Here is a 24549-nt window from a genome sequence, read left to right on the forward strand (position 1 = left end):
TGGACAGGACTTTGCTCTGTCTACAACCTGCACAGTGTGTCTAGCATTTCGCACTGGCCACAGGACACGCTTCCACTGGAAAATGCAGCATTGCATTGTTGAATTCCAAACGATTTGCTGGAGTGCATCGATTTCATTGAAATCTGACAACAAATTTTCAAAGCGTTTTGACGGAGCACTTCGACCTTAGCAAACGAAGCATCTCCGTCCGGCCCGTGGCTGCTGGCCTGACCTTTCGGCCCAGGAGAGAGGGGCGCTGCACCCAGAGTCCGGCGCAAGCCCTTTTCTCAGGGCGTCAGCTTTATTTCTTCCCCACAGAGCTAGTACAGCACATCAGTCGTCCCTTCCCCCACCGCACAGGGTTTTCTGCAAGGGCCTATCGGTTTCCTCCATGTTTCCACTTTACAGGCCACTTCTCTGTGAGCCTGCCTGCTTCCTGTAGCTCGTCCTTTTACCCACGGGCTTCCTGTCACAGCCTCTCCGTTCCCAGCAGCTCTTTCCCCAACAAGGCAACATGCTGGCTTTTCTGGTCCCCTGCTCCCTAGCTGATCAGTCCCTGCTGGGAGGTAGCTGATCTGTCACAGGCGAGGCTGGGCCCAGCTCCCCTTAAATTTCTAAATGAAATTTTGTGGGTAGGGTGACCAGATGTCCCGATTTTATAGGGACAGTGCTGATTTTTGGGTCTTTTTCTTATATAGGCTCCTATTACCCCTCCAACCCCGTGCCGATTTTTCACACTTGCTGTCTGGTCACCCTATTTGTGGGAAATGTCAAATGTGTGATGGCCTGTTCCAATCTGGGATGAAAGGACATTTTGCAATGTCGACATCTCCCGTGGAATGGAAAGTCTGCCCTTCGACAGTTCTAATTCGCAGCTCATGCCCAGCCCAAGGTCGCTGTCTCTGCCTCACCAGCTCCCTGCATGCAAAACCCTACTAGTGGATGGGGCAGAGATGGGTCCCAGGGGCCTAGAGCTGGCCGAATGGTGCTCGGCCCAGCCTCCGCCTGGCCTTCGACAGAGGGGGCATACCAGGGGTGGGCAGGAAGGCGGAGGATGTGTGGTCGGAGTGCTCTGGGCTGCAGCTGTTCGCTGATGGGAGTCCACTGCAGCCCAAGCATGGGTTAGAGCAGCCCTGAGGCCTCTCTAACATGCTGAGGGCCAGGCAGGCACCTGCCTACTCAGTGACGAGGGGGAGCACATCGCTTAAAGCCACACACCCCTCTGGTTCCCGAGCGGAGCCGAGGAGCTGAGAACTGGCACCGTTCTATGGGTGCCCCATGGGCTCTTTCACTTTGCAGGTCAGACTTTGTGATGTGATCTGTACAAAGACTCTGCCCAGTATACTCATGTTTCCCACATACCGCAGGCCAGGCACCAGCATGTCTTAACACCCCCTGGCTTTATTTCAATGTGCTAAACCCCAGCATGGGGGGCTTTGCCGGTGACACTTTTGTGTGAGATTCAGAGTCTATTTCTCCAGGAAACCTGAGCCAAGCTGCCAGGCCTGGTGAAAAGGCAGAGGAAGGATCGGGCAAAGGGGCTGCATTTGAGGATTACACACTAATCACCCTAACGCTTTGCTGGCACATCACACACCTTTCTCCCCTGCACTGCCAACCCTAATGCCCCCTCCCGCATGGGTTCAGCACCACTGCCCCGCCCTCTCCCGCTTGTACCCTAGGAGGACTTGCTTCAGCTCTCCGCAGTAGTAGGCTATTATCCTTCAGCCGGCCCAGAGAAGAGGTGACCCCGGGGAGAGCTGGCCGAGAGCCGCAGCGCAGCAGGGTACAGGGCGACAGGGGTGTCCGGGAGCTCTGGGCTTTGGCCCTAGCAGACTCCCCCACCCCGCCCAGCGCTTGGAGATCGGCCGGCGAAGGGCGCTGCTGCCACTGGCGGAGGCTCGGCGATCCAGGCGCTCCGGCCGGCCCCCTCTCCCCCATCACGTGGGCGGGGAAGGCGCCCGGCGGAGCTGCGCTTAGTTCAAACCCGCCGCGGAGCAGCGAGCCCGGCGAGCTCCGCGCCCCGCTCTCCCGCACGCCGGCCAGGAGCGCCCCGGGTCCGCGGGCAGCCAGGTAGGGGGTCCGCGGTGCAGCGGGGGCGGGGCTCGGTCCCGTTCGCCCCCCGAGCCCATCCCCGGAGGATCGGGGCCGCAGCGGGCAGGGGCCGGCCAAAGCCCCCGGCTCGGGGCGGGGGGCGAGCCCGGAGCCCGCCGCCGGGGAGGGAAGGGGGGACCCTGCACTCGCTCTGTCCCCTCGCCTGGAGACTCAACCCACCAGCTTGGCAGCCGCAGCCCAACTTCTGACATCCCAGAGACGGGTACCGGGGTCTGGACCCCGCCGCGGGGCAGGCGGGACAGTGGCCTCGCCCCCCTGCCCCCCGGCACACGCCCCAAAGGGAGCGCCCCGACCTGTCCCTGGGGGGTTGCCATGGCGGGGGGGACGGGGACGGTGGCATCAGCCCTGACTCTAGTTTAGGGCTGGGCTGAGATTTGCCCAGCAAGATTAACCCCCCTCTTCGACCTGAGTCTCTCCACGGGTCGCAGCAGCATTTCCCACGACAAACCGATCCTGCCCCGGGCAAACACTCGGCTCGCACGGACGCTTGGCCGTGTTTTCAGCCCACGTCTTTGGGGTCCCCTGGCCACCTGCTGAGCCCCTCCCCCCAGCTGAGCCCCTCCTCCCCTAGAGCATTATGCCAAGGCCGGGGTGCCCACAACAACCCTCTGGTGAAAGAAACGCCGTGCCCACACCTTCTGCTAACCTCCCGCAGCCACTGCCAGGTGTCCCTGGGGGAAGGGAGCCGCTCCAAGCCAGCAGCCACTTCTGCTCCCCACGAAATACACACAGCAACGGGGCAGCGTTTTGTTGCTGCTTTGCCGTGTTGTGATTGTCTGAGCACCCCGCCCTGCACTAGCCCTGGCTCCCTGCAGTGCCTCTGGGGGCCATGGGTGTGGCCCTGCCTTAGGGGCACAGAGCTTGCTGGTGGGGGGAGAGAGAGACTTGTGAGGGGGTGTATTGCAGCTGTGCAGGTGCTGGGGGGTGGGGAGGAGATTCCAGTGTGTCCCAGATCATCCCCCCCCCAGCTCCCTCCTCAACCTCACTTGCCCCACCCTCATTTCCCCCAGCTCACCAGGCAGCAACTGCACAAAGCCCAGGTGGGGTGAGTGCCCCTGCAGAAGGGGCATGGAGGGGAGTGAGCAGCGGGGAGCTGGGTTGTGGCGGGGCCGAGGGCTGCACAGTGTCCCATGGGCGGGTGCAGGAAAGTTGCACTGAGTAGTGATGGGGAGACACGGGCCAGCAGGCGAAGGGAGGGGAGCTGTCCCCTGACAAAGCCCCTCTGGGGGATTTCTGCCAGAAGGTCTTTGGGGCAGTTGAGAGTGTGTGAAGCAGGGCTCAGAAGGGAGGTGACCGTGACATTGACCAGCAGCTGGAGAAAGCGGTTTCCACCCCAGCCGCATGAGATTTTGGTTTTGCTGACATCCTCTCTCACATCCCTTCCTTGGCGTTGGTAAATTTAAGTCTCGTTCAGATTGAGAAGGACAAAGAGTTGGTCGGGAAGCTGGAAGCAGCGCTGTCAAAGGGTTCCTGTTAGACCCACAGAAAGTCACCGGTCTGGGGTCAGTTCAGTCTTTAAGGCCAGCAGGGACTGTTGTGATTACCCGGTCTGAGCTGCCACAGAGCACGGGCCAGGGAACCTCACCCCCGGATGCCTGCCGCCAGCCCAGTCATTTCTATTGGAAAGAGAGTTATAGCACTCCAGTCAGGGAGTAGCCACCAGGACCCTCAGTTGTGCCCACGGTTAGTGACCCTTGCTTAAAAACGTGCAACTGACAAAGTGCAAAACCAAAGACCGACCCGCAGGTGTCTGCCCCAGGGACGTACCATCCTCCCAGGAGGGGGCTATACATTGTGCTTGAAGTTTGATCCCCCCGTCCAATTCACCATTCCCGATCCGGCAACGGCTAACCATTAGCCTGGCACGACTGAATGAGCTGGCGTCTTTGCCAAGCCCCTGCTGCTCTGAACAGTTTTCCCTAAGGGAGCCTGCGGCACTCCCTCTCCACCTCCAAACCACGCAAATGTATTGTCCCCTTACCAACACGGGGGGGGGGGGGGTTGCTAGCTCCCAGTACTAAAAGAAAGGGGAGGGGTCGAGGGGAAATCAGGACCCTGAGACTGACCATCCCCAGGAACAATGGGGGGAGGCCAATGCTCTAGGTCAGGCTGATTGACAGGGTGGTCAAGCTAATCCGGGAGTCAGGAGGCCAGGGTGGTCCTGTCCTCCGTGTTTGCTGGAATTGCCTGAGTCAGACAGAGTGGGGCTGAGCTAAGGGGAGAGCAGGGGGCCGAGCTGAGCGAAGGGGGGCAGGGCTGTGCCGGCCAGACAAGCAGCCAGGAAGCAGGTCAGAGCTGGGAGCAGAGTCACAGAAGCAGCCCACAGAGCAGACCTGTCCTGGGAGCAGGGCTGCAGCAACCAGAGCCAGAGAGGCCAGAGAAGCAGCCCAGGGAGCTGGAGGCAGAGCAGCAGCAGCAGCCGTGCTGAGGCCGAGTGGAGCTGGAGCTGGGGCTGGAGCTGTCCGGAGCCGGGTGCGGTGAGCAGCTGGGGAGAGCGAGGGGGGACCCTGGGCAGTGGGCCCAGCACAGGGAGACGCCCCCAGCCAAGAGGCTCTGCAGGCCAGACTTGGAGGGGGATCGTAACCCCAACAAGGCAGGGGCAATGCTGGGAAGAAGGGTCCTGCCATCTAGAGCCTGAGGGCCTGTGGCCACCGCCAGAGCAAGTGTCCGACCCGCAGCGTCCCTGCAGCACGGCCAGGGCCCGGGCAGGGGCCTGGGACTTGTGAGGAACAGATTGTGAACTGCCCGGACATCCCAGAGACGCTGGCTGTTTTCCCAGTTTTTCCTTATTTTTTTTATTTGGTTGCTGTTTAATAAATTGTATTTGCTTAGAACTGTATGGAATGATCAGTGGGTCAGGGAAGTGTCCAGTGCAGACAGAGCACCCCGGCGTGGGGACACCCCTTCCCCTGCCCTAAGTGACCACGACCAGGTTGGGGGTCGAGCCCCCCAGGAATCCTGGGCTCAGCCTTGTCGGGGTTATGAGGAAGGGGAGCCAACGAGGTCAGGCAGGGCTCGGGGTAAAGGGAGTGGGAGCGAGGACTCAGATGGTAGCGTATAAGCCAGGAAAATTTCCCACAATAGCGGGACCATCCCCCGCTTACACAAATAATACCTGACTTAGTGGCTTACGTGCACGTGTTGTAAGCAAGTCACATTTGGCAGCCTCAGCCGCATTCTTTTCTCCTTGAACCTCCTTCCCCATAAAGCCGCCCTGTGTGCTCAGTGACTTGTCCTGGATCAAAGGGAGAGGCCTGGGGAACAGCTACGGGGTGATCACGCAGCAGGGAGGGGTAGAGGCTGCCTCTGCTGTGCTGGCTTTCCTCTCTGGGGTTCACAGCTCCAAGCACCTGCATCCTGCAAACACCCATGTCCCTGGAGGACGGCTCAAGCTGCCTGGTCTTTGCGGGGCCCTTTGACCTGAGGAGGTGCTGGCCCGGTGCTGGCAGCGCGGCTTCCCAGCTTCAAGCCAGGAGATCAGTAGGTTCTGGAGGGATGCAGAGGAAGGCTGAAATGAAAATATCCTTGGCACAAACTCCGCCCAGGCCCCACCGCTTTCCTGGGACACGAGCTGAATTCCAGGGTCTCCCTTTTCTTGTCTTCGGCTCTGTGTTTCCCAGTGTCGCTGGGATGGGAAACAGCCGGGACCCCGCCCAGAGCAGAGACGCTCCCCATTGTTCTGCCAGGGAGCCCATGCTCAGGAAATTGCCCTGTGGAAGAGATTAGGGTACCCGCTGCAGGCCTGCCTGGGCTCATGCTGCAGTGTGGATGGAGCCTTCCCTTCCTCTGGCGCCTCTGTGCCGGGGCTGGGTCAATCCATGGCTTGGCAGTGCACAAGGCCAGTGAGTCCAGTGCCTTGCCACAGAGCAGCCCAGCTGCCCCTGCACACGCTGTGCCCACCGGGGGCCCCCAGCAGTGTGCCTGGCAGAGGTGCTTTCTACCCCATCCCTACTGCGAGCATCAAGAGCCCTGAACTTTGCATGCTTAGCTGGCACACTGGCCCTTTGAGGCTCTCATATAGCAGAGAGGGACATTGGCTTCCTCTAGGTTAAAGAGACCCAGCTCCTTCCTGGTTGCATTGTGAAATGCATTCTGCTCCCACTCTGATGCAGGAATGTCATTAACAAAGCAGGGAGACTCGCCTTCTCATTTGTAATCCTGAACTAACTAGCAAAGCACCAGAGATGAACCCGTTAAAAGATGCTAACAGCCAGGCCCGCAGCCCATCCATCCATGGAGCTGCAGCTTCCGGGCGGGTGGAGCTGAAGTGTTGGTCTGGGAAGGAGGAGGTTACGCCGTGCCAGCCGAATCTAACCTCCCCAAGCCTGGCCTGGATTCCCCACGTTGCTGAACGAATTACAGGCCTCTTGGATATTCAGAGTCTAACTGTTCCTTGTCAATTGTCTTCATGGCACTGATGTAATGATGGCGCAGGGTTTGAACTCCGTCCCTTCAGCACCACCCTCTCCTGCTTGAGCTGAAGGAGTAATTCTGTTAGCGGCTAGCAGTAGTAGGGTGTTATCCTCTAGTGGATAACGGTGTGTGACACATGCACATGCTGTTTCAGTGCATTACACTGAAGTTGACTTATCCTGCCACTGCCAATTTGTTGTTGGTAGCAGGGAAAACAAGCCTTTCCCTTGGAAATACCTTTCAGTGGGAGCAAGCCGCCCTCCTCCTCCCACCAGTCAGCAAGTAGATTGTTATTAAGTGTTCTTTGCTTCCTGCCTTAAACTTACTGCATGCTGGTGCTATGCGCTGTTAAAAAGCTGCAGCACTCCAACCCAGAGAAGGCTGCTTTTCAGCGGCAGCTGACGTGGTCACCATCTATAGCTGTGTATCAACATCCGTAAAACTCTTGGGAGTGGCAGGTTCTGCAGAAGCTGCGATGATGAACATTGTTCACTCACCTTTACAGCTGCCGAAAAATGATCAGAGATGCTCTTCCCCCAGCCCAAGGGCTGAGGGCATTGCTGCCACGCCCCGGTGTGTCTCTGGGATGAAAGGACTAATCTGCGCCCCCAGGTTCTCTCGGTGCACTGAGCTCCCACTCATGTGCCATGCGGGCCCATTCATCACGTTCTCGTACGTCTACAGACTCTTCCCTTCCACATCTTCCCCACAGCCAGATCGTTCCCCTGGGGAGAACGGGGACGGGGACCACTCGGAGCTGGGCGCAGGTGCAGCACACGCACCCTATGTGCGCCCTAGCCCAGAGCTCAGTGCTTCGCCTCCATTTTTCCCTCATGAAATCTGTGAATGATTTACTCATCTTATCTCTCAAACCCCGCCCTGTGCTTGGCTCTGGTATTTTTGACTTACTGCCAATGCTATAAAGCATCTCTATGAATCTTACATTTTAATCGGATCTGTTTTGTTTTTTCCTGGCAGAGAGAGTGAATTGGAGTCTGAAAATTTACCTCAGTCATCTCCCTGATCTGGTGCATTTACACACCTGGAGTTACTGCTCTTGCTTCATCTCTGCAGTAACTTTCCAAGGCTTCTCCGGTAGCTGGGGGTTCTGGTGCCAGGTCTTTGCGCTCTCTGCAGGTGCATGGATGGCAGAGAGCCTCTTCCCATTTGCACTTGGTAACTCTGTCGCTTCAGTGGAGTTACCCAGGCCTAGGCCTCTCAATCTGTCCGCAGGTGGAAGGCTCTCCAGGCCGCTGATCGTCTCCATGTGGAACACACACATCTGGGGAGAGAAGGAAGGAGGATGTATTGTCCTCTTCAAAGCCAGTCCGTCTGAAAGGGAAAGGGGGTCACTGCTCAATGTGTGAGATCACACGTTCACTTTCTCTTAAATCAGCAAAAAGAACAGGAGTACTTGTGGCACCTTAGAGACTAACAAATTTATTAGAGCATAAGCTTTCGTGGGCTACAACCCACTTCTTCGGATGCATATAAATCAGCGGATCTCAAAAGGGGGTACACAGGGGTCTTCCGGGGGTACATCAACTCAGCTAGAGATTGGTCTAGTTCTCCAACAGGCTACATAAAAACCACTAGCAAAGTCAGGACAGACTAAAATTTCATACAGACAATGACTTGTTTATCCTGCTCTGTATACACTGACATGTAAGTACAATATTTATAGTCCAGTGGGTTTATTTTATTTTTATATGGTAAAATGAGAGTCAGCAAGTTTTCAGCACTAGTGTGGCTGTGACACGTTTGTAGTTTTATGTCTGATTCTGTAAGTGAGTAGTTTGTAAGTGAGGTGAAATTTGGGGATACACAGGACAAATCAGTCTCCTGAGAGGGGTACAGTCGTCTGGAAAGGTTGAGAGCCACTCTCTTAAATATTCAGTGATACAAACACTTTCCTGGGAGGGAAATAGATGAATCCTAGGGCTGGAAACTGGGAAGTCCTGAGTTCTAATCCTGATTCTGACTTCCTCTGTGGCCTTGGACAAATGAGAGCTGCCTCCTGCCTCAGTGCCTCAGTTTCCCCTTCCCGGAGGGGATAAATAATGCTGCTTGCCTGCCACTCAGGGGATTGCAAAGGTCCATTAGCTCGAGTTTCAAAGTGCTTTGGAGACAAATCCCATGGTGATCAGCTGCCAAGCACTCTTTTGTGTTGTTGGAGTTTTAGTGTTATCTTTACCCTACCTATTTCTGCCCTACCAGTGAAGGACACTTCATTGTTTAGAGATTGTCAAGCCAGCCAGGCACTGACCCGTACTACCGCTTCCCCCAGGGGGCAGTTCAGTAAGAGCAAGGTGGTTTTCCGTTTGACTGCATGAGCCAGCGTGGTAATGGTATTTCTGAGCTCAGACAGGCCTCTTGAGTTATGTATAAAATAACCACATGCCTGCAGAAATGATCTTTCAGCCCAGTGTAATTCTCTTGTTTGCTTTTGAATCATAAAAGAGTTTCAGAAACTGTTTGGAAGAGACTTTACTCACTTCACTGGCAGGTCTTCACTAGAGCACATCACCAAACCACATGACTCTCATTAAAAGAAGTTACAGTCGTCTCTAACGATGTGCCGCTATTGCGGCATTAACCTGATCGAAAGCTGTGGGGCTTGGTTCTGCTCTTGGCATCACAGGTGATACACTGGTGTAACTTCATTGATTTCAACAGCCTGATTCACGGCTGTGTAACTCAGAGTGCTATCCGGTCCCATTTGGGCGGAGTTGAATGCGGATGCTTAGGCTTTGCTCAAGAGAGATCCAGCTAGTGGGTGCTGCAAGCCGAGGTTGGGAAGCACTGGCAGAGGCAGTGTGGCCAACTCTTGCAATACCTGGTGTTTCTCTTAAGCCCCAGCTGCTGGAGTCATGGGCTGATGGGAGAATTTCAGCTTTCATTTTTAACTAAGGACATTTCTTGCTCTAGTGTTCTTGGAGGAAAGCTTGAAAACGTGACCCCTAAAGGCAGGAGGCAAACAAAAAGAACCCCCAGATTTAGCATTTTTAAGTCAACCTCATGATTTTTGCCGCTTCACTTATGGTCCCTGAACACTAGGAGTTTTCCGAGCTTCCCTGACCTTTGCCAGAGTGGTGCATGGCACTGCCTAGCTGTGTCAGCTTTTCCATGCAATACAGTCACACGCACAACTGAAAATAAGTACTTGGCTACCCCCACTGCAGGTAACGAAACCCTAATGTGAAGACTCTCCCTACAGCCAGGAGCCACCTTGCACTGCATGAGTCCATTTGCCCAGGGTGAGTCTCAGGGGAAGAGTTACTTGATAGGGTTAATTAGGTTCACAGGAAATCCAATTTGTTTTTTAAGTTCACACTTATTAGTCATACTGACTGAGCCTTGCAGGGGAAGGGCAGAATCATTTCACTTGTTACAAAGGGAAGCGGATTGTTACTAGTGTGCACGGCGTGCTGGTGAGGCACAGGGAATAGTGCAAATAAAGAATGGAGGCACCTCCCCCAAGGGACTTTATTGTTCCAATCCGGACAGACTAGTTGAGGGGCACGTGCAGGGCAGCAGGCGCTCCATCTGTGTGCCCGGGCAGCTGTAGGAGTCGCGGTTGAAAGGCTTTGCTTGGGAGCAGTACTGGAGAGGGAGACAGTGCCAAGCATAAGCGATGGCCCGAAGAATGCACAGATAGGCTACAGTTGCCTTCTCTGAGACGTGTCCTTGGGAGCGCGGGCACTGACGTGCCTGTCTCCTTCCCAGAAATGTCAGGCGCTCCTAGGTGCCAGCTCACGGCTTGGGGAAGTGCAGGGAAGCTACTGGGTGGTGATGGTTCAACGAACCAGCCAGGGACAACATCCTGGCTTCTTAAGGATGAACTTCCTTGCTCAGAGCAAAGCAAGAGCGAAAAGGTCCGTTCTGCTGCCGGCCTGGACACCTGCCATTTAGTGCTCTGTAGGGCGGAGAGCAAGATCTGGGGTCTGGGTTCCAGCTGCAGGGCCCGAGTCTCCCCTGTCTTGCACTGATTTGATACCAGGGCAGCTCCCTTGACTTCAGATCATGGCAGCTGACAGCCGCATAAGTGAGCGCTGGCTCCGCCCCCCCCACTTCCCAAGCTGCGGGCGGCGGGAGGTGCAGATTTGGTTTCTGGTCCGTCCCTCCCTTCCCAAGGGGATTGGGAAACGCCGCGTTGAGCCGAGTCCCCGAGAGGGGCAGGCGAGCAGAGCAATCCCCTGGAGTTGGCTGCAGGGGCCTCGCTTGGCTCAGCCAATGATGTTCCTGGGGTGGCTGGAACCCCCAAGTAGCCACTGCTGCTTTCTGCAGCAGACCCTCGGCCGGTCCCCGTTGCACTGGCTGCAGGCCTGATCCTTGCCCTTTCCTTCCAGGGTCCGAGCGGTGAATGGTGGCTGCAGCCCAGGGCCAGAGGCACGGACCAGCCGGAAGGAATGATGTAGCAGAATCTCCCTCCCTACCTTCCCCTGCCTGACCATGTGGACGGAGCCAGGCATGGTTGAGACCCTACGCGACTCAGCCCCTCTTAATTTCTCAGAGAGGAGGAGGAGAAGAGCGAGGAAGAGGGAGAGATTGAGACTGAAAGGCGGCTGCCAGAGAGGCGCCTGGCAGCTAACGTACTGATCCCCCTCTGGTGCCAATACATGGGAGTGATCTCTGGGCGTTATTTCTGCGTAGAGCCCACGTCCTCTCCTAGTTCTGGGTGCAGAGTCCCCGACTGGTTCCTGGCACCTTTACGGAGACAAAGAGCAAACAAGTGAACACAAATCTCTATGCCCAGGGTGTGGGTGCCCGAGTGCCAGGCTGGTTTGAGTAGGGCCCTGGGGACATTCGTTGTGGGCTCCAGCGGGACCCTCTATCCGAGTAGCTGCAGAGCTCAGACAGAGCTGGGCCATCATGGGGGCCCAGATGGGAGAGGACTGATTGCCCGCATCTCCTTGCCATGGATCCATGTCCGAACGGCACAGCTGCTCCGAAAGGCATGGGCTGCAAACCACAGATGGTGCTAATTGGGATCGTGCTCACCGCACTCATTGTGGTCACTGTCTGCGGCAACGTGATTGTCTGCCTGGCCGTCTACTTCAACCGCAAGCTCCGCAGCCTGACGAACTGCTTCATCGTCTCCTTGGCCATCACCGACCTGCTGCTTGGCCTCCTGGTGCTGCCCTTCTCCGCCATCTACGAGCTCACGCGCGAGTGGCACTTCGGCCCCACCTTGTGCAACATCTACAGCAGCCTGGACGTCATGCTGTGCACGGCCTCCATCCTCAACCTCTTCATGATCAGCATCGACCGGTACTACGCCATCACAGCCCCGCTCCGCTACACCCAGCTGGTCACCCCTCTGCGGGTGGCCGTGGCCATGTTCGTCATATGGGTGGTCTCGCTGATGGTCTCCTTCCTGCCCATCCACCTGGGCTGGAACACCAATGGCACCGGCGTGCAGAACACGGGCTTGAACAACAGCCTGGAGTGCAAGTTGGCGGTCAACGCCGTGTATGGGCTGGTGGATGCCTTGCTCACCTTCTACCTTCCCTTGGTCATTATGTGCATCACGTACTACCGGATATTCCGAATAGCCAGGGAGCAAGCCAAGAGGATCAATCACGCCACCTGCTGCAAGGCCATCAGCCCTGCGCTGCTCATTGTGAAAGAGCACAAGGCCACAGTGACGCTAGCAGCCGTGCTGGGGGCATTCATCATCTGCTGGTTCCCTTATTTCACAGTGTTCACTTACCGAGGGATGGTGGGGGACAAGGTGGATGAGACATCCCTGTCCATAGTTTTATGGCTGGGCTATGCCAACTCAGCCCTGAACCCCATCTTGTACGCTGCTCTGAACAGGGACTTCCGGACAGCCTACCAGCGCCTGTTCCACTGTCGAAGGGTGGGGCCCCTCTCCAGGAGCACTCCTCTCACCCCCACACATCTGCCCCACTCCAGGGCGAGAGCCCGCAAGCAAGCACAGAGCGTGCCGGAAGATAAGCCTCTGAGGATGCAGGTGTGGAAAGGGAAGGAGAACTCACTCACTCGAGAAGCCACAGAAAGGTAATGCTGCTCCCTCATGTTGGTTTGGTGGGGAGGTCCAGGATGGGGCGGGGGAGAGCAGAGACAGACACATCACATGGCTTCGGCTTTATGTCCAAATTCGTTCTGGGCTTAGGCTTGATTCTGCCAAAGGCACAGGACACGCACCCAGTGAGCTTGGATGCTATTGTAATATCTCTGGCCACCTAGGTCTTGCACAATATGGCCCAGGTAACAGCAGGGATAGAACTCACTTCCCCTTGCTCTGCTAGCACGTGAGTGACAAGAGAATAGTCCCTTTGTAGTGTGCAGTATAGGGCCATGGACACACAGCTGGGCAGTTCTGATTCCACCCACCAGAGGGCAGTGATGATGGCCAGTTTGTTACAAGACCAAATGTGAAATGACCCCTTCAGTCCCTCTGCCCCTTCCCGTAAGCCTGTGAAGTTGGATAATAGGCTGAAGAAGACGGGGAGGATGGGGGCTAATAGGAACTAGCCCGGATTAGCTCAAGAGTCATGTTTAGCTCCGGGGTGGGGGCGGGGGGGGCAGCTGGCTGCGTGTTCCCTTGCAGCCCTTTTGTCTGTTGCCACTGGTACATTTCAGCTCTTGTCATGCTCTGCATCTTAAAGCAGGAGTGGCAGCAGCATCTACCGCTGCGGTTAGAGCACGAACACTGGTCCCTCGAGCAGCGCAATGGGACAGAGGGAGAGTGTCTCTCCGGGGCAGAGACATCCTGCAGCATCTCCTTCAATTCTGGGACAAGGGCTGGGAGAGAATTGGGTTTTTCTACAGCCCAGGGAGCCCCATGCGTTCTCCTGAGCCGCAACACTGGGAGCCCAGAGCACGGCCATCCGAGTCCCTACCCTGTAGGGCAAGGCTGAAGCTGGCATGTTCACAGCATGTGTATAAAGAAGTTAGCTCAAGCATAGAATAGCCTCGCGGGGAGGTTGCAATGTGACACTGCACCCGAGAACCCCAAAACAGAGAGCGAGGAAACAGGCTGCTCCCTAAAACAGAGAAGCACTACTCCCCCCACCTTGCTTTACGCTGCGTCTTTCCACCCTGGCTGTCTGCTGCTGGAATCGGGCCACCCAGATCCCGTGCCTTTCTCAGAGCCCCCTGCCTGCAAGCAGGGCCAGGAGATCCCTCAGCCGTCCAGTGATACCACGTTCCAATGTACCCCAGCAGCCGATGCTAATAATACAAGAGGCAACCATAGCACCTGCCAGCTAAGGTGCCCAGCAGTAAAAATACCACTTGCACATTACAGTGCGTCTGCTGGAGGGTCACGAGGCACTTTACCGACATTCTGAATGAGCCTCGCGGGGGGCGGGGGGGATTATCCTCTGCATGTTCGGGTCTGGCCACCCTTCAACTGCTACAGCAGCTGTGGTGCATCAGTGTAGACCGGAGCTGTTTCCCGTGAGCTGCGTTAGCCACAAGCCCATCTGGTTGTAGCTACTCAACCCCAGTGCTCCAGCCGCGGCTTTCTATTGCTGGCGAGTTCAACCAGCAAGTTCTGCTCATGTTTCCGAGAAGAGTCAAGGACACGCTAAACTTCAGGCGGGGTGCATTGGCTTTTCTTTTGGTTAATATGCAAATGTGCATGCAAATTAGGCCATTCCTCAGCATCTCAGACTCAGAGCCCCGTCCCATACGCTCACCACCATCACTTCCATATGGATCCGGACCAGCAGTGGAAGGGAGGGACCGAGGCAGCGGTGCCTAGAAAGTCCTACGCTTGCCGCAACCAGGAGGCTTGGGAGAGGCGAGGGCAGGTTACCTTGTGGGGCTTCACCAATGTGCTGGACAGAGCCACAGCTGTGAGCTCTGAACCCGGCCCTGCCAGCTCCCCTGTTCCCCAGAGCCCGGGGAGGAGAGTCTAAGGGATAGAGGGAACGCCGAGCTTCCCACTCCCGTGAAAGAGAAAGAAAAAGGAAAGAATGCAGCTTGTTTTCCTTCCTCGCTGCGAGTGATTCCTGCTCCTTGCAGGCCTTTCAGCTGCCCTCTGGGCTGCAGCCCGATAAGTGGCTCAGAAACGTTCCACCCCGCAGATAGCGTCTACTCCCCCCGCCACCTTTCCTGGGAGTGCCAACAAAGGGCCAATTCTTGGCTTTAGCCCGGCTGACGCCGGTGGTGGAGAAGCAAGGGAGCAGGTTTCCTACCCCGTGGCTGGAGAGTATCACTCGGGTGCCCTGCCCCAGCCTCTGCCGGGATTGGTGCTGCTCACCCGTGTCCCAGAGTGCCCCACACATGCCCTCAAGCCCCCATTGAAGGTACAAAAGGCTGGACCCAGCGTGGTAGCCTAGCAAAGAGACCCCGGAGGAGTAGCTGGTCCAAGCATCAGCTCCTCATTGCCGAGAGCCCCAGGGCCTGCTGCACGGGCTGTGATTGTAGGACATCCCCTTCCCACCGCCAGGCTCAGCCCAGTGAGTCTGTGCTCTCCTCTGGTCCCAGCTGATACAGGCTCTTGCCGGGGCTCCAGAGAGAGGCTACGGCGAGCTCAACCTTTAGACGTGCGGAGAAGGGATCTGCATTGGGTCTCCATTGCTCCATAGTCAAAGTGCTGCAGCCTGACCTGCTTTGCAGGGCTGGTTCTGGTGAGTGCCGGTTCTGAAAGGCCTTCCTCCCCCAAGCGTGCCCAGAGAGAGCTGGGAGAGGAACCTCTGCTCCCAGGCAAGGAGCACTCTGTTTATTTGAAATAGCTTCATGGTTTTAAATTCGCTCTAACTTTGATCGGTACTTCTCCCTGGTACCGTTTGGGCAGAGCCCTCTGCGGTGCTGAGAACAGGAGAGGGAAGGCAGGGCAGAGACCCACTGACCTCGCAGCCAGGGGGAAGAGAGGTTCTCTTCCACCCACAACTGGCTACTGGGAAGTCGCCTCCGAGGAGGAGCTGGAGGAGAAAGGTCAAGGCTTGCTCATTTCCATGGCCTTTTGAAAGCAGTGGGAGCAGCCAACTCCCATTTCCCCTGCTCCTGCCTGTCTCCTTCGCAGATACCGGATCCCAGCCACCCTCTGTCTGGCCTAGGGTGACCAGATGTCCCGATTTTATAGGGACAGTCCCGATATTTGCGGCTTTTTCTTATCCCCTCCCTCCCCCCCACACACACACACCCTGTCCTGATTTTTCACACTTGATGTCTGGTCACCCTAGTCTGGCCTAGTGGCCTTGCTCTGGGCCGTGGAGGCAGGCCTGGCTCGGCTGGGTCCCTCTGCATTCACGGTTCTCCATTGTGCACTAAAGTATTGACAGCGAGTGAGAACGGGTGAAAGAGGGGAGCTATTCAGCATCTCTCAACCCTTCATTCCAGGAGACCAAGTAGATCTCACCACAAAGGGAAATAGGATTTGAAGCTTTTCCGTTGTTGAATTCTCTTGGAGCAGGAGCGGGAGGAGTTTTCACTCCTGCTCGGGTAACCGGGAGGTTTGGATGCCAGGACACTGTCTGGGCTGGATGGCTCCAAACAGATCTGAAAAGGGATCAGGACTGGAAAATTCTGGCCACATTTTCTTTTGAAAATGAAGGTACCAGGTTTAACACACAGGCTTACGCCTGTTTGCACAGAGCGAGCGAGCGAGAGCACTCGTTTCAATTACACGTGCTTTCCCCTAAGCAGCATTTGGCCGGCGCGTGATGGGAACTAGCCCCAGTTGTAGGCAGAAGCACAGCAAAGGGATTGCTAAAAGAAAAGGGGTTGGGATGCCAGTAATCCCAATTTTCCAGCCAAAAGAGGAGGGCGGGGATGAAGAAACCCAAGTGAACTCCGCTCTCCCCATGACGTGAGATTGGCAAGGGCGCACTTCTCAGGCAATTGTACTAGGCTAGGAAAAGCTCTTGCCAGCTGGGAGCAGATCGGTTCTGGAGCTGCCAGAGAGGCGGGGGATGGATAGTGCTGGTTTATTTGCGCAGGGAGCTGCTGTGGAGGGCGTAGGAATAGCCTGACTGGCTCTGAGACCTGAGCTCAGCGCCTTGGTAAATGTCAGTGAGGCAGCAGCAGTCCCAGGGTTCCTGCAGCGCGATGCAAAGGCTGGGGGTGAGCTCGGCTCCAGCCGGGTCACGGTGCTGTAGAGTTATTCATTATTATTATCTTGTGTATGACCAGAGCATCTTGAGGGGCCCCAGGGAGATCACAGCCCCGAGGTGCCAGGCTCTGGGCAGACAGGCCCTGCCCCGAAGAGTTGGACAAAGTATCATTAGCCCCATTGTACAGATGGGGAAGTGAGGCACAGGGCGATTCAGTGATTCACCAGGAGAGTCGGGGACTGAGCCGAGGGCCCCTGAGTCCCCATCCAGCTCCCTTACAGACCCTCCCCTGATGTACCATATTCTGGCCTGCGTCTTCTCGAGTCCATCTCCGGGTTATCCGAGGGCCCCACGAGAGAGAGGAAAAGTGTCACCATGAAAGCACCCGCTTGAAACTGACAAAGCAGCACTGAGGCCATCCACCATCCCAGGGAGAGCACAGAGCCCGTTTGTTTCCGGTTGATGGTGCATTTCAATCTGCTGCCAGGGGAGTGAAATGGTGCGAGCGGTGTGAAACCACAAGGGAGGAGCTGAACCCAGAGTCACCCTGCACCTCGCTGCACTGGAGACCCCTAGTCCCGCTGGGTTTTCTCTTTCCCCCACCCCAGGAGGGGTTCCCTGGAGCCCCACTCACCCAGCCAGGGGCCCCCACTGCCCCTTCCTGACAAAGAGCCTGCCCCCGGATGCCTGGCTCTCTGGCAGAGGGAGGAATGGACAGGGAGGGGCTGGTTCTCCCCACCTGTAGCAGGAGCAGCGGGCCCCATCCATGGCAGTACCCCAGTGTGGAAGGGGGTGAGCTCAGGAGCAGGGCTGGAGCCTCCGGAGCCCCAGTGCAGCCGCTCGTGAACTGGCCAGAGAGGTGCGCTCGGCACCGCACTGCAGGACCTCCCGTCTCTCGCCAGGGTGCGTGAAGCTCAGGGGCTCCAGGCTCCATCTCACATCCCCCACCGCGGGGCCGGGCAGGACTGAGGCACTGGTTTGGTACATGCTAAGGGTGGCAGGGCAGACAGGCTAGAGGCAGCCCCCGCAGGGCCCTGACCGGGATCCCCCCCAGCTTCCCGGGTGGTGGGGAGCTGTCTGCAGAGCTCGGGCCAATGGGCTGGGATTTCTCAGCACGGTCTGTCGCAGCGGGGTGTGGCCCCCTCCCTCAGTGCGGTCCCATCTCTAGCCGGCCTGGGGGGCTAAGTGGGGCGAACTGAGGATCAAAAGAAAACCCAGCAGTAGGCTGGCAAATTGCACCAAATGTCACTAATAGTGAACGGTGAGCACGGGAGCCCCAAGGAGCCGTGGTCTCCTAGGAGGATGCTGCAGAGAGAGCCAGTGATTAGCTGCCTTGGTGCCCCATTCGAAGGGCGTGTGGGTCCTTCTGTCCTAGAGCTGTGAGCCTCCTTCTTCCCAAGGGAGGGAATTCCATGGAGACGGACAGCGGCGCCCCCCTGCACCAGGGGGAAGATGCTCCAGCAGAGCTTGAATGCTGCAAACGTCTCCCCGTCTCTGTGGGCTGCCTGGGCGATCGGTGCAGAGCAGGGACCAGCACCCCCTGCAGGCACCCTCCCCATTCCTTCTGTATTGCATGGACGGTCAAAAGCCAGGTGCCAACGTCTTGATCTAGAAAGCACAGCCTCCGCTGGAACCTGCACGCTAAATCCCCGGCAGCTGCACCCCCAGGGTCACGCTGAATGGTCACCAATGGTCTAAACGGTGGTCCCCAAACTTCTTTGGCCATGCCCCCCCCTTACCCATAATGGAAACTGACCGCACCATGTGGGACTTGTGGTCAGGAGCGTGGTTGGGAGCCAGGGCTGCACCGGGAGTGGGGCCACGGTGGGAGGCGGGAGCCAAGGTCGGGGGCTGGAGCTGCAGCCGGGGATGGGGGCAGGACAGGAGCCAGGCCAGAGCTGGGGGAAGAGCGGGGTTGGGCGGTGCTCCCTCCCCACCCCCTATAGGGGCTGTCTGGGGCCCCGCCACACCCCCCCTCAGAGGACGCACCCCACAGTTTGGAGACCACTGGTCTAAATAGATGCAACTCTGCTGACTTCAGTGGCATAGATAAATTCAAGAACTAGATATATTCCTGGAGGATAGGTCCATCGATGGCTATTAGCCAGGCTGGGCAGGGATGGTGTCCCTAGCCTCTGTTTGCCAGCAGCTGGGAATGGGCGACAGGGGATGGATCACTTGATGATTCCCTGTTCTGTTCATTCCCTCTGGGGCATTGGCCACTGTCGGAAGACAGGATACTGGGCTGGATGGACCATTGGTCTGACCCAGTGTGGCCGCTCTTACGTTCTTAGCTTGGGTGCTGCAGAGAGCAGAGTGCGGTGTTAGCAAAGGGGCCACTTTCCCCTGATCTTAGAGCCGCAGCTGGTCGATTCTAACTGGGGCCGGACTAAGGAGCTCATCGTCCTATTTATCTGAACACTGAAATACAGAAAACAGGCTCGTCCAAAGCTGAATTAGAAACTAGATGGTTTCATTTTGCCCTGTCCATAGCGCACTCCCCTGCAGTCTGCTGGATTCTTTGTCACAGCCGAGCGTTAGCAGGAGAGACCAACGTCCGTGATATTCTGTTAAACTCAGAAGCTCCCTGGATAGCAGAGACCCCTTTTCCCAAGGGGTCAGCCCCCCACAGCTCCCAGCTGCACCTAAGTAAGGGGCCAGGTTTTCAAAGGAGCTCAGCTGATCGGAGCTGCGGGGGCCGAGTTCTTTGTGTTCAGTGAAGTGCCCGAGTGGGATCGGCTCTCTGGAAAATCAGTCTCAATTGTGCGTGCTGGGCACTGCTGGAAATCCGGCCCATTATCCTCCGGTAGGGCAGCGCTAGAGACTGGAGCCGCAAATACTGCCAATGTTCTCCGACAACGATGTCGTTCAAGGGGATGCCACCGCCTGGGACAGGGAGTTCAAACCTGGCCGCTCCATCTGCAAACAGAGAGACAAGGGGGTGATACACATCATTAGAATCCTGGGGAGATTTCCAGGAGAAGAGCTGGAAAAGATTGGGGCTGGCTAGAGAGGAGTTAACTAAAAGGGGACACGGCTCAGATATGGAAAGTGATGAATGGGACAGAGGAGGGACCTCCCCCTCCCCCTCTCTCAAAACCCTGGGGAAAGGCAAGGGAGCTTGTTTAAAACGGATCAGAGGAAACACTGCTCCGTTTGCACAGCTCAGAATTCACTTGGAACTCACGGCCACTAGAATCCAGCGAGGCAGAAACTTAGCAGCTTCGGACAAGGACTGGACATTTCTGTCGCTCGTGGGACGTCCCCAGTGATCTTAGCGAGGTTAGAAATGTATAAAAGGTTTGACTGTCAATCCGGAACAGAGAGAGGCTAGGTAGCAAACGCCACCCTCCCACACCCGCCAACACACAGGCAGTCCCCTGCTCCCTCCCTGCGGCAGGCCAGGCCAGGCCAGCATGCTCAGGGGCACTCTGGGAGTCGTGGGAAGAGAAATGCTCCTTCCCTGGGGAAATAACCACATTACCGGCCACAAATGGGGCTGGTTTGAGTTGCCCAGCGGTCACTGTCATCCTGGTTCCTCTCCAGCCTGCTGCGCTCTCTCCCGGCGCCAGGTGATGCAAACCAGAACGCCGGGGGCACTGCCGGGTCTGGTGCAGCGGAGACACGTGAGAGTAACAGGCAGCAACCCGGAGCCTCAGCGGAACAGAGAGTGTCACCGAGTGACTGAGTGATTTTTATTTTTTGTCTTTAATTTAATCCTCTCCAGCTCTGGAGTTTTTCCCTGAGTCTTGGCCAGCCCGCCGCAGTAGGCTCCACTCTGGGACTCGCGCTCTCAGCCTTTGATTCCTGGCTGCCCTCCTCCAAAAGCCAACGAGGACAAACGTTAGAAGGTCCCAGTTAGATTTGCCACTGGGGGAAGCCTAAAGGCAGAGGTGGGGGCCACTGGGTGAGTACCTGGACAGCGATGTGCAGTGGGGGAGCTTGGGAAGGGCGAATGCTCTCTCCCATATGCTTTCGGTTGCATTTCCTACCTTCCCCCCACCGCCCCAGCAGACCCCACTGCTCTGCGTGCGAGGGGCTAGTCGAGCCAGGCTCAGCCCCAGGCCTAAGAGAGCAGGAAAGGAAATCCCACGAGAGAGAGAGGCGCTAAGCCATGCTGAGTCTGGGGCTGGCGGGCTCGGCCTCTGCATATGAGAGCACAGGTCCCTTCCTTCCGGAGTTCTATTCCTGGCACGTCTTGGTGGACGGGTTAGTGTAGATCGGCACTGGGTGGAACTGATTGACAGACCCGATGAATGAGTTTCACGTCCTTCCATCTCGCGGTAACAGGCCTGGAGCGGATCTATTTGCAAACAACACCAGGGCGCAGCTGTCCCTCTCAGCCCCTGACAAACCTGTAACTCCCGCCTGCGCTGGAAGAGTCTTCAGCAATTTCCAGCAGGTTGATTACTTTCCGCTGACTTTCCAATTGGCCTGCACCAGGCTATTCTGCCTCATTTCCTGGGCTACTGCCAGTGGAAACCGATAATGGGAACTGGCGCCGTCTACCCCAGAGGTGGCTGCATTAGGAAATCACATTGCTGGAGCACTTGGGATGATTGCCTTTGTCCAAGCCCATTTCAGCTACATAAAGATACCAAAAGCTCTGGCGTAATTGTTTTAGGAACAGCGCCAGCGCAGCGTGCCATGGTTAGCCCTTCTCCCGGGCTCCCCTGCCGTAGGGTGAGGGTTTTACAGCGGGCCCCTGCCGTTCTGTGTGTGCCGGTGCCTCTAAACTCCACGGAAAGCGGGTCTGAGTCACGCATGGAAAACTAGACATTTGCAGCAGGAGACTTGATTTACCCTCCGTTGGAAAAGCTGGGCGGCGCTTAGGCAGCTCCAGTCACAGTCACCTCTGCCGCTGGCCCACACGTCCCGCCTGCTGGTACTGCGGCCTCTGCTTTATTGACTGTGTGGCAGGGCAAACAGCGGGGTCACCTGGCTGCTGAGAGCTAGATACAGTTGTTCTGCTGGCTCCACGCCAGGCCCTTGTCACCTTGGACATGGTCACACTGGGCCGGGGGACGGGCTCCCTCCCTGCGCTCGCAAGCCGAGCAGGCTGGGAAAGGGCCGTGCCCGAGGCTCTTCGGGCTTTGGCGCCAGGCCCACTAGTCAGCAGGGCGCCTGGGGAATCAGGGAAGCGCTGCTGGAGGTGCGGGGACGGTGAGCTGAGTGTCGCTTTAGCATGCACAGCGGTGTCCCAGTGCTGCAAGTCGCCAACCCCGCGCTCCAGCTGGGTACTTCCTGAGGGCTCTGCTCAGCCCCTCCAGCCGATTCCCACCTCCCTCAGGAGTGGGGCACTCTGCTGACGGCTGGAAAGCCCTCATGCCTAGAGAGGGAGGACAGCATTGAGTGCTGTGGGAGCAACAGGAGCGAGGGAGTCACCCCGAACCCAGCAAGCAGCTCAAAGCTCAGTAATGCAGGAGACGTCTTTGGCAGGAAGCCGATTCCAGCTCGGCAGCTTCTGCCTGTGGGCTTTGCTGGATCTCACCCAAAATAAATTTCCAGCAATTTTCTGTCCATCTTTCATTGCTGGCTTCCTCCTTCCCAGCCTTCCGTTCTCTCTCTCCCTTCCCGGTGCAGCCTTTCCCCCAGAGCCTGGCAGACGCATGGTAGAGGACATTGGCACTAGCTGCAGGAGACATTCCCCAAAGTGTCCAGCCTGGGAGGAGGAGACCATTGATCATGGCCTGAGTGGGTGGAACAAACCCGCTCCGTCTCTCCCCCCGGTCTATGCTCTAGTGCAAAGCACAGGCTGCAAAGGGGGAGGGTGGTATTTGGCATCTCTCTAAGGCCTTTTGAGGGAGGATAGCGCTGAAAGGGTCATAAATTATCACCATTTTACAGAGGGGAAACCGAGGCACGGAGCAGTTAAGTGACTTTTCTCAAGGCCGTACACTGAATCAATGGCAGAGCGAGGACGAGGTCCCATCCTTGGCTCTTACCACTAGGTGACACTACCCCTGCTGAGCTGCTCAGTGCAATGTGGCGCACAGCTGGGAAATGCAGAGGCAAAGCAGGTGGAATCCTCTCCCTGACAAAGCCCCAGGCCAAATGCTGCCAGGGAGGTGTTTGCACAGCCCTGGGCCACGGGGGGAACCGCAGGGCGTAATATGCTCAGCCCTGAGGCTGGGTCTCCCAGAGCATCCCCCTCCTATCCCGTAAGTGCACATTCCGATCTACTCTTTGAAACATTCTAGACTCAATTCCCAGTAGATTTCTCCCGGCAGTACATGGAAAGCAGCTGAGCCTCTGAAAGTTGGCTGGTTTCTACTTTCCCCCTCTGTGTAGCAAGTGCCTGCTGTACCAGGTCTGACTTCTGGGGGTGGGGCCAGACTACCAGCCGTCCCTCCGGAGACCTGGACCCTACATGACTGCATCACGCTGAAAGGCAGGAGATCTTAGACCTGAGAGTGAGCAGATCTGAGCTCCTCACTTGGCCACAGATTTCCTCTCCGAGCTGCGTGGGCAGTGAAGGGAAGTGCCAGCGTGCACTCACACCAATCTGAAACCTGCCTTGGGCATAACCCAGGCTGGAGCTCGGCTAGCAGGAATCCCTGTGAAACGCACCTGACACACTCAGCTGTGAGGAACTTCCAGGTTGCGTATTTGATTCCAGCCAGGTATTCACCAGGGGTTGTTTGGAAACCTCCGTCACCCAGTCAGGGAACAGAAACAGCACCCTGTGACAGCCCATTGCTAGCCAACCCAGGGCAAATGTTGGCGTTCAAATACAGAATCTGCACCCCGCACCCTTTGCACGGGATGCGTAGAGCTGGAAAGTCCCGGCTCATTTAGAACAACGGAGGCCCAGGGTCTGCATCGCGGACAGAAAAAGAAGCAAAGTTCAGTCAATCCGTAATTCCTGGCACAGTGGCCAGGTAATGGTACCAGGTCACTCCCACACCTTCCCAGGGGGGTGGAAATGCAATGGCATCGCTCTTCCCTCCCTGAACTGTGCTACTGACAGGGTTCCCAGCCTGGGTCCCCCTCTGCTCCTGTGGGCATGGCCAGGGAGGTCGGCTAGTCTCATAAGGGGGTCATAACCCCTGGTCCCTGCGGCTGGCCCATGGCTTTGGGTGGGAGGGTGAAGCTGCCAGTCACTATAACACAGGCTGGGCTCAGAACTTGCCCTTGGCTTTTCCTGCACTCGCTGACCTTTCCCCAAGGTTTCCTGCAGCCTCCCCTTCAATTTGGGCCCAGGAAAGGGGCTCTGGGAATGGGGGCAGCTGGGGGAGGTAAAACTAAACACTGCCCGTAGCACGTGTCAGGCAGCTCTAGTGAGATCCACCCTTGTTCCCTCCCCAGGAGTCCTGCCCCATCATCTGGCTCCTCGTCCTCCTCCACCATCCTGTCCTGCTGGAGAGGCCTCTGGCTGGCCAAGTTCCTTCCCAAGAGGGACATGTGGATCCCAGCGTGTGAGGAGCCGGCGACAGAGCTGCAAAAGAGGGTGAAGCCCCCAGCACCCACTAGGGTCATTTACTGTGTCTTCTCCTGAGCCAGGATGGATGGACCAGGGGAGTGCTGAATGCCATCAATACCGGACAATACTTGCTCAGGACCCAGAGACCCAGCCGAGCACCACGTCCAGCATCTCCATGGGCAGAGCACATTGAGGGGTGTTTGCAAACCCAGGAACATGGATCTGTAACATAATCCACCGTTCTGTGTGGGCGTGACCCTGTGTGGGCACGGCTGTGGGTGTGCACATGGGTGTATGTATGTGTGCACCCCTGTGTGGGCATGGCTGTGGGTGTGCACATGGGTGTATGTATGTGTGCACCCCTGTGTGGGCACGGCTGTGGGTGTGCACATGGGTGTATGTATGTGTGCACCCCTGTGTGGGCACGGCTGTGGGTGTGTATGCGATTGTGCATGGCTCTGGGCTCACGTACAAACCCGCCTGTGCACTAGGGTGCAGGCAGAAGGAAGGGCTCACGCCCGCCTCCTCCCCACACAGCCTGGATCCGTCTGATCCCTGGTTCTTGAT

General features: G+C 57.0%; 1 protein-coding gene across 2 annotated transcripts; it reads left to right on the forward strand.

Annotated features, from left to right (window-relative positions):
- The first annotated feature begins 1998 nt into the window (after nucleotides 1–1998).
- On the forward strand, nucleotides 1999–24288 carry HRH2 (histamine receptor H2). Of its 2 annotated transcripts, none has more exons than XM_024205662.2 (3): nucleotides 1999–2073; nucleotides 10878–12552; nucleotides 23868–24288. In XM_024205662.2, exons 2-3 carry the CDS (start codon nucleotides 11447–11449, stop codon nucleotides 24055–24057), a joined length of 1296 nt encoding a protein of 431 aa, XP_024061430.2. In that variant the 5' UTR covers nucleotides 1999–2073; nucleotides 10878–11446; the 3' UTR covers nucleotides 24058–24288. The 2 variants fall into 2 exon arrangements, with proteins under 2 accessions (XP_024061430.2, XP_024061431.2); XM_024205663.3 differs by lacking the exon at nucleotides 23868–24288 and adding an exon at nucleotides 20287–20350.
- Nucleotides 24289–24549: the final 261 nt, after the last annotated feature.

Source organism: Terrapene carolina, unplaced genomic scaffold, assembly GCF_002925995.2.
Source record: "Terrapene carolina triunguis isolate 2854851 unplaced genomic scaffold, T_m_triunguis-2.0 Scaffold629, whole genome shotgun sequence".
Taxonomy (NCBI): Eukaryota; Metazoa; Chordata; order Testudines; family Emydidae; genus Terrapene; species Terrapene triunguis.

What these genes read in the sequence shown, in the direction of transcription:
- HRH2 (XM_024205662.2), top strand. Translation starts at nt 11,447, where the DNA reads ATGGATCCATGTCCGAACGGCACAGCTGCTCCGAAAGGCATGGGCTGC. An exon ending in ACTCGAGAAGCCACAGAAAG is followed by an intron (nt 12,553 to 23,867) that starts GTAATGCTGCTC and finishes TTCCCTCCCCAG; the next exon opens with GAGTCCTGCCCCATCATCTG.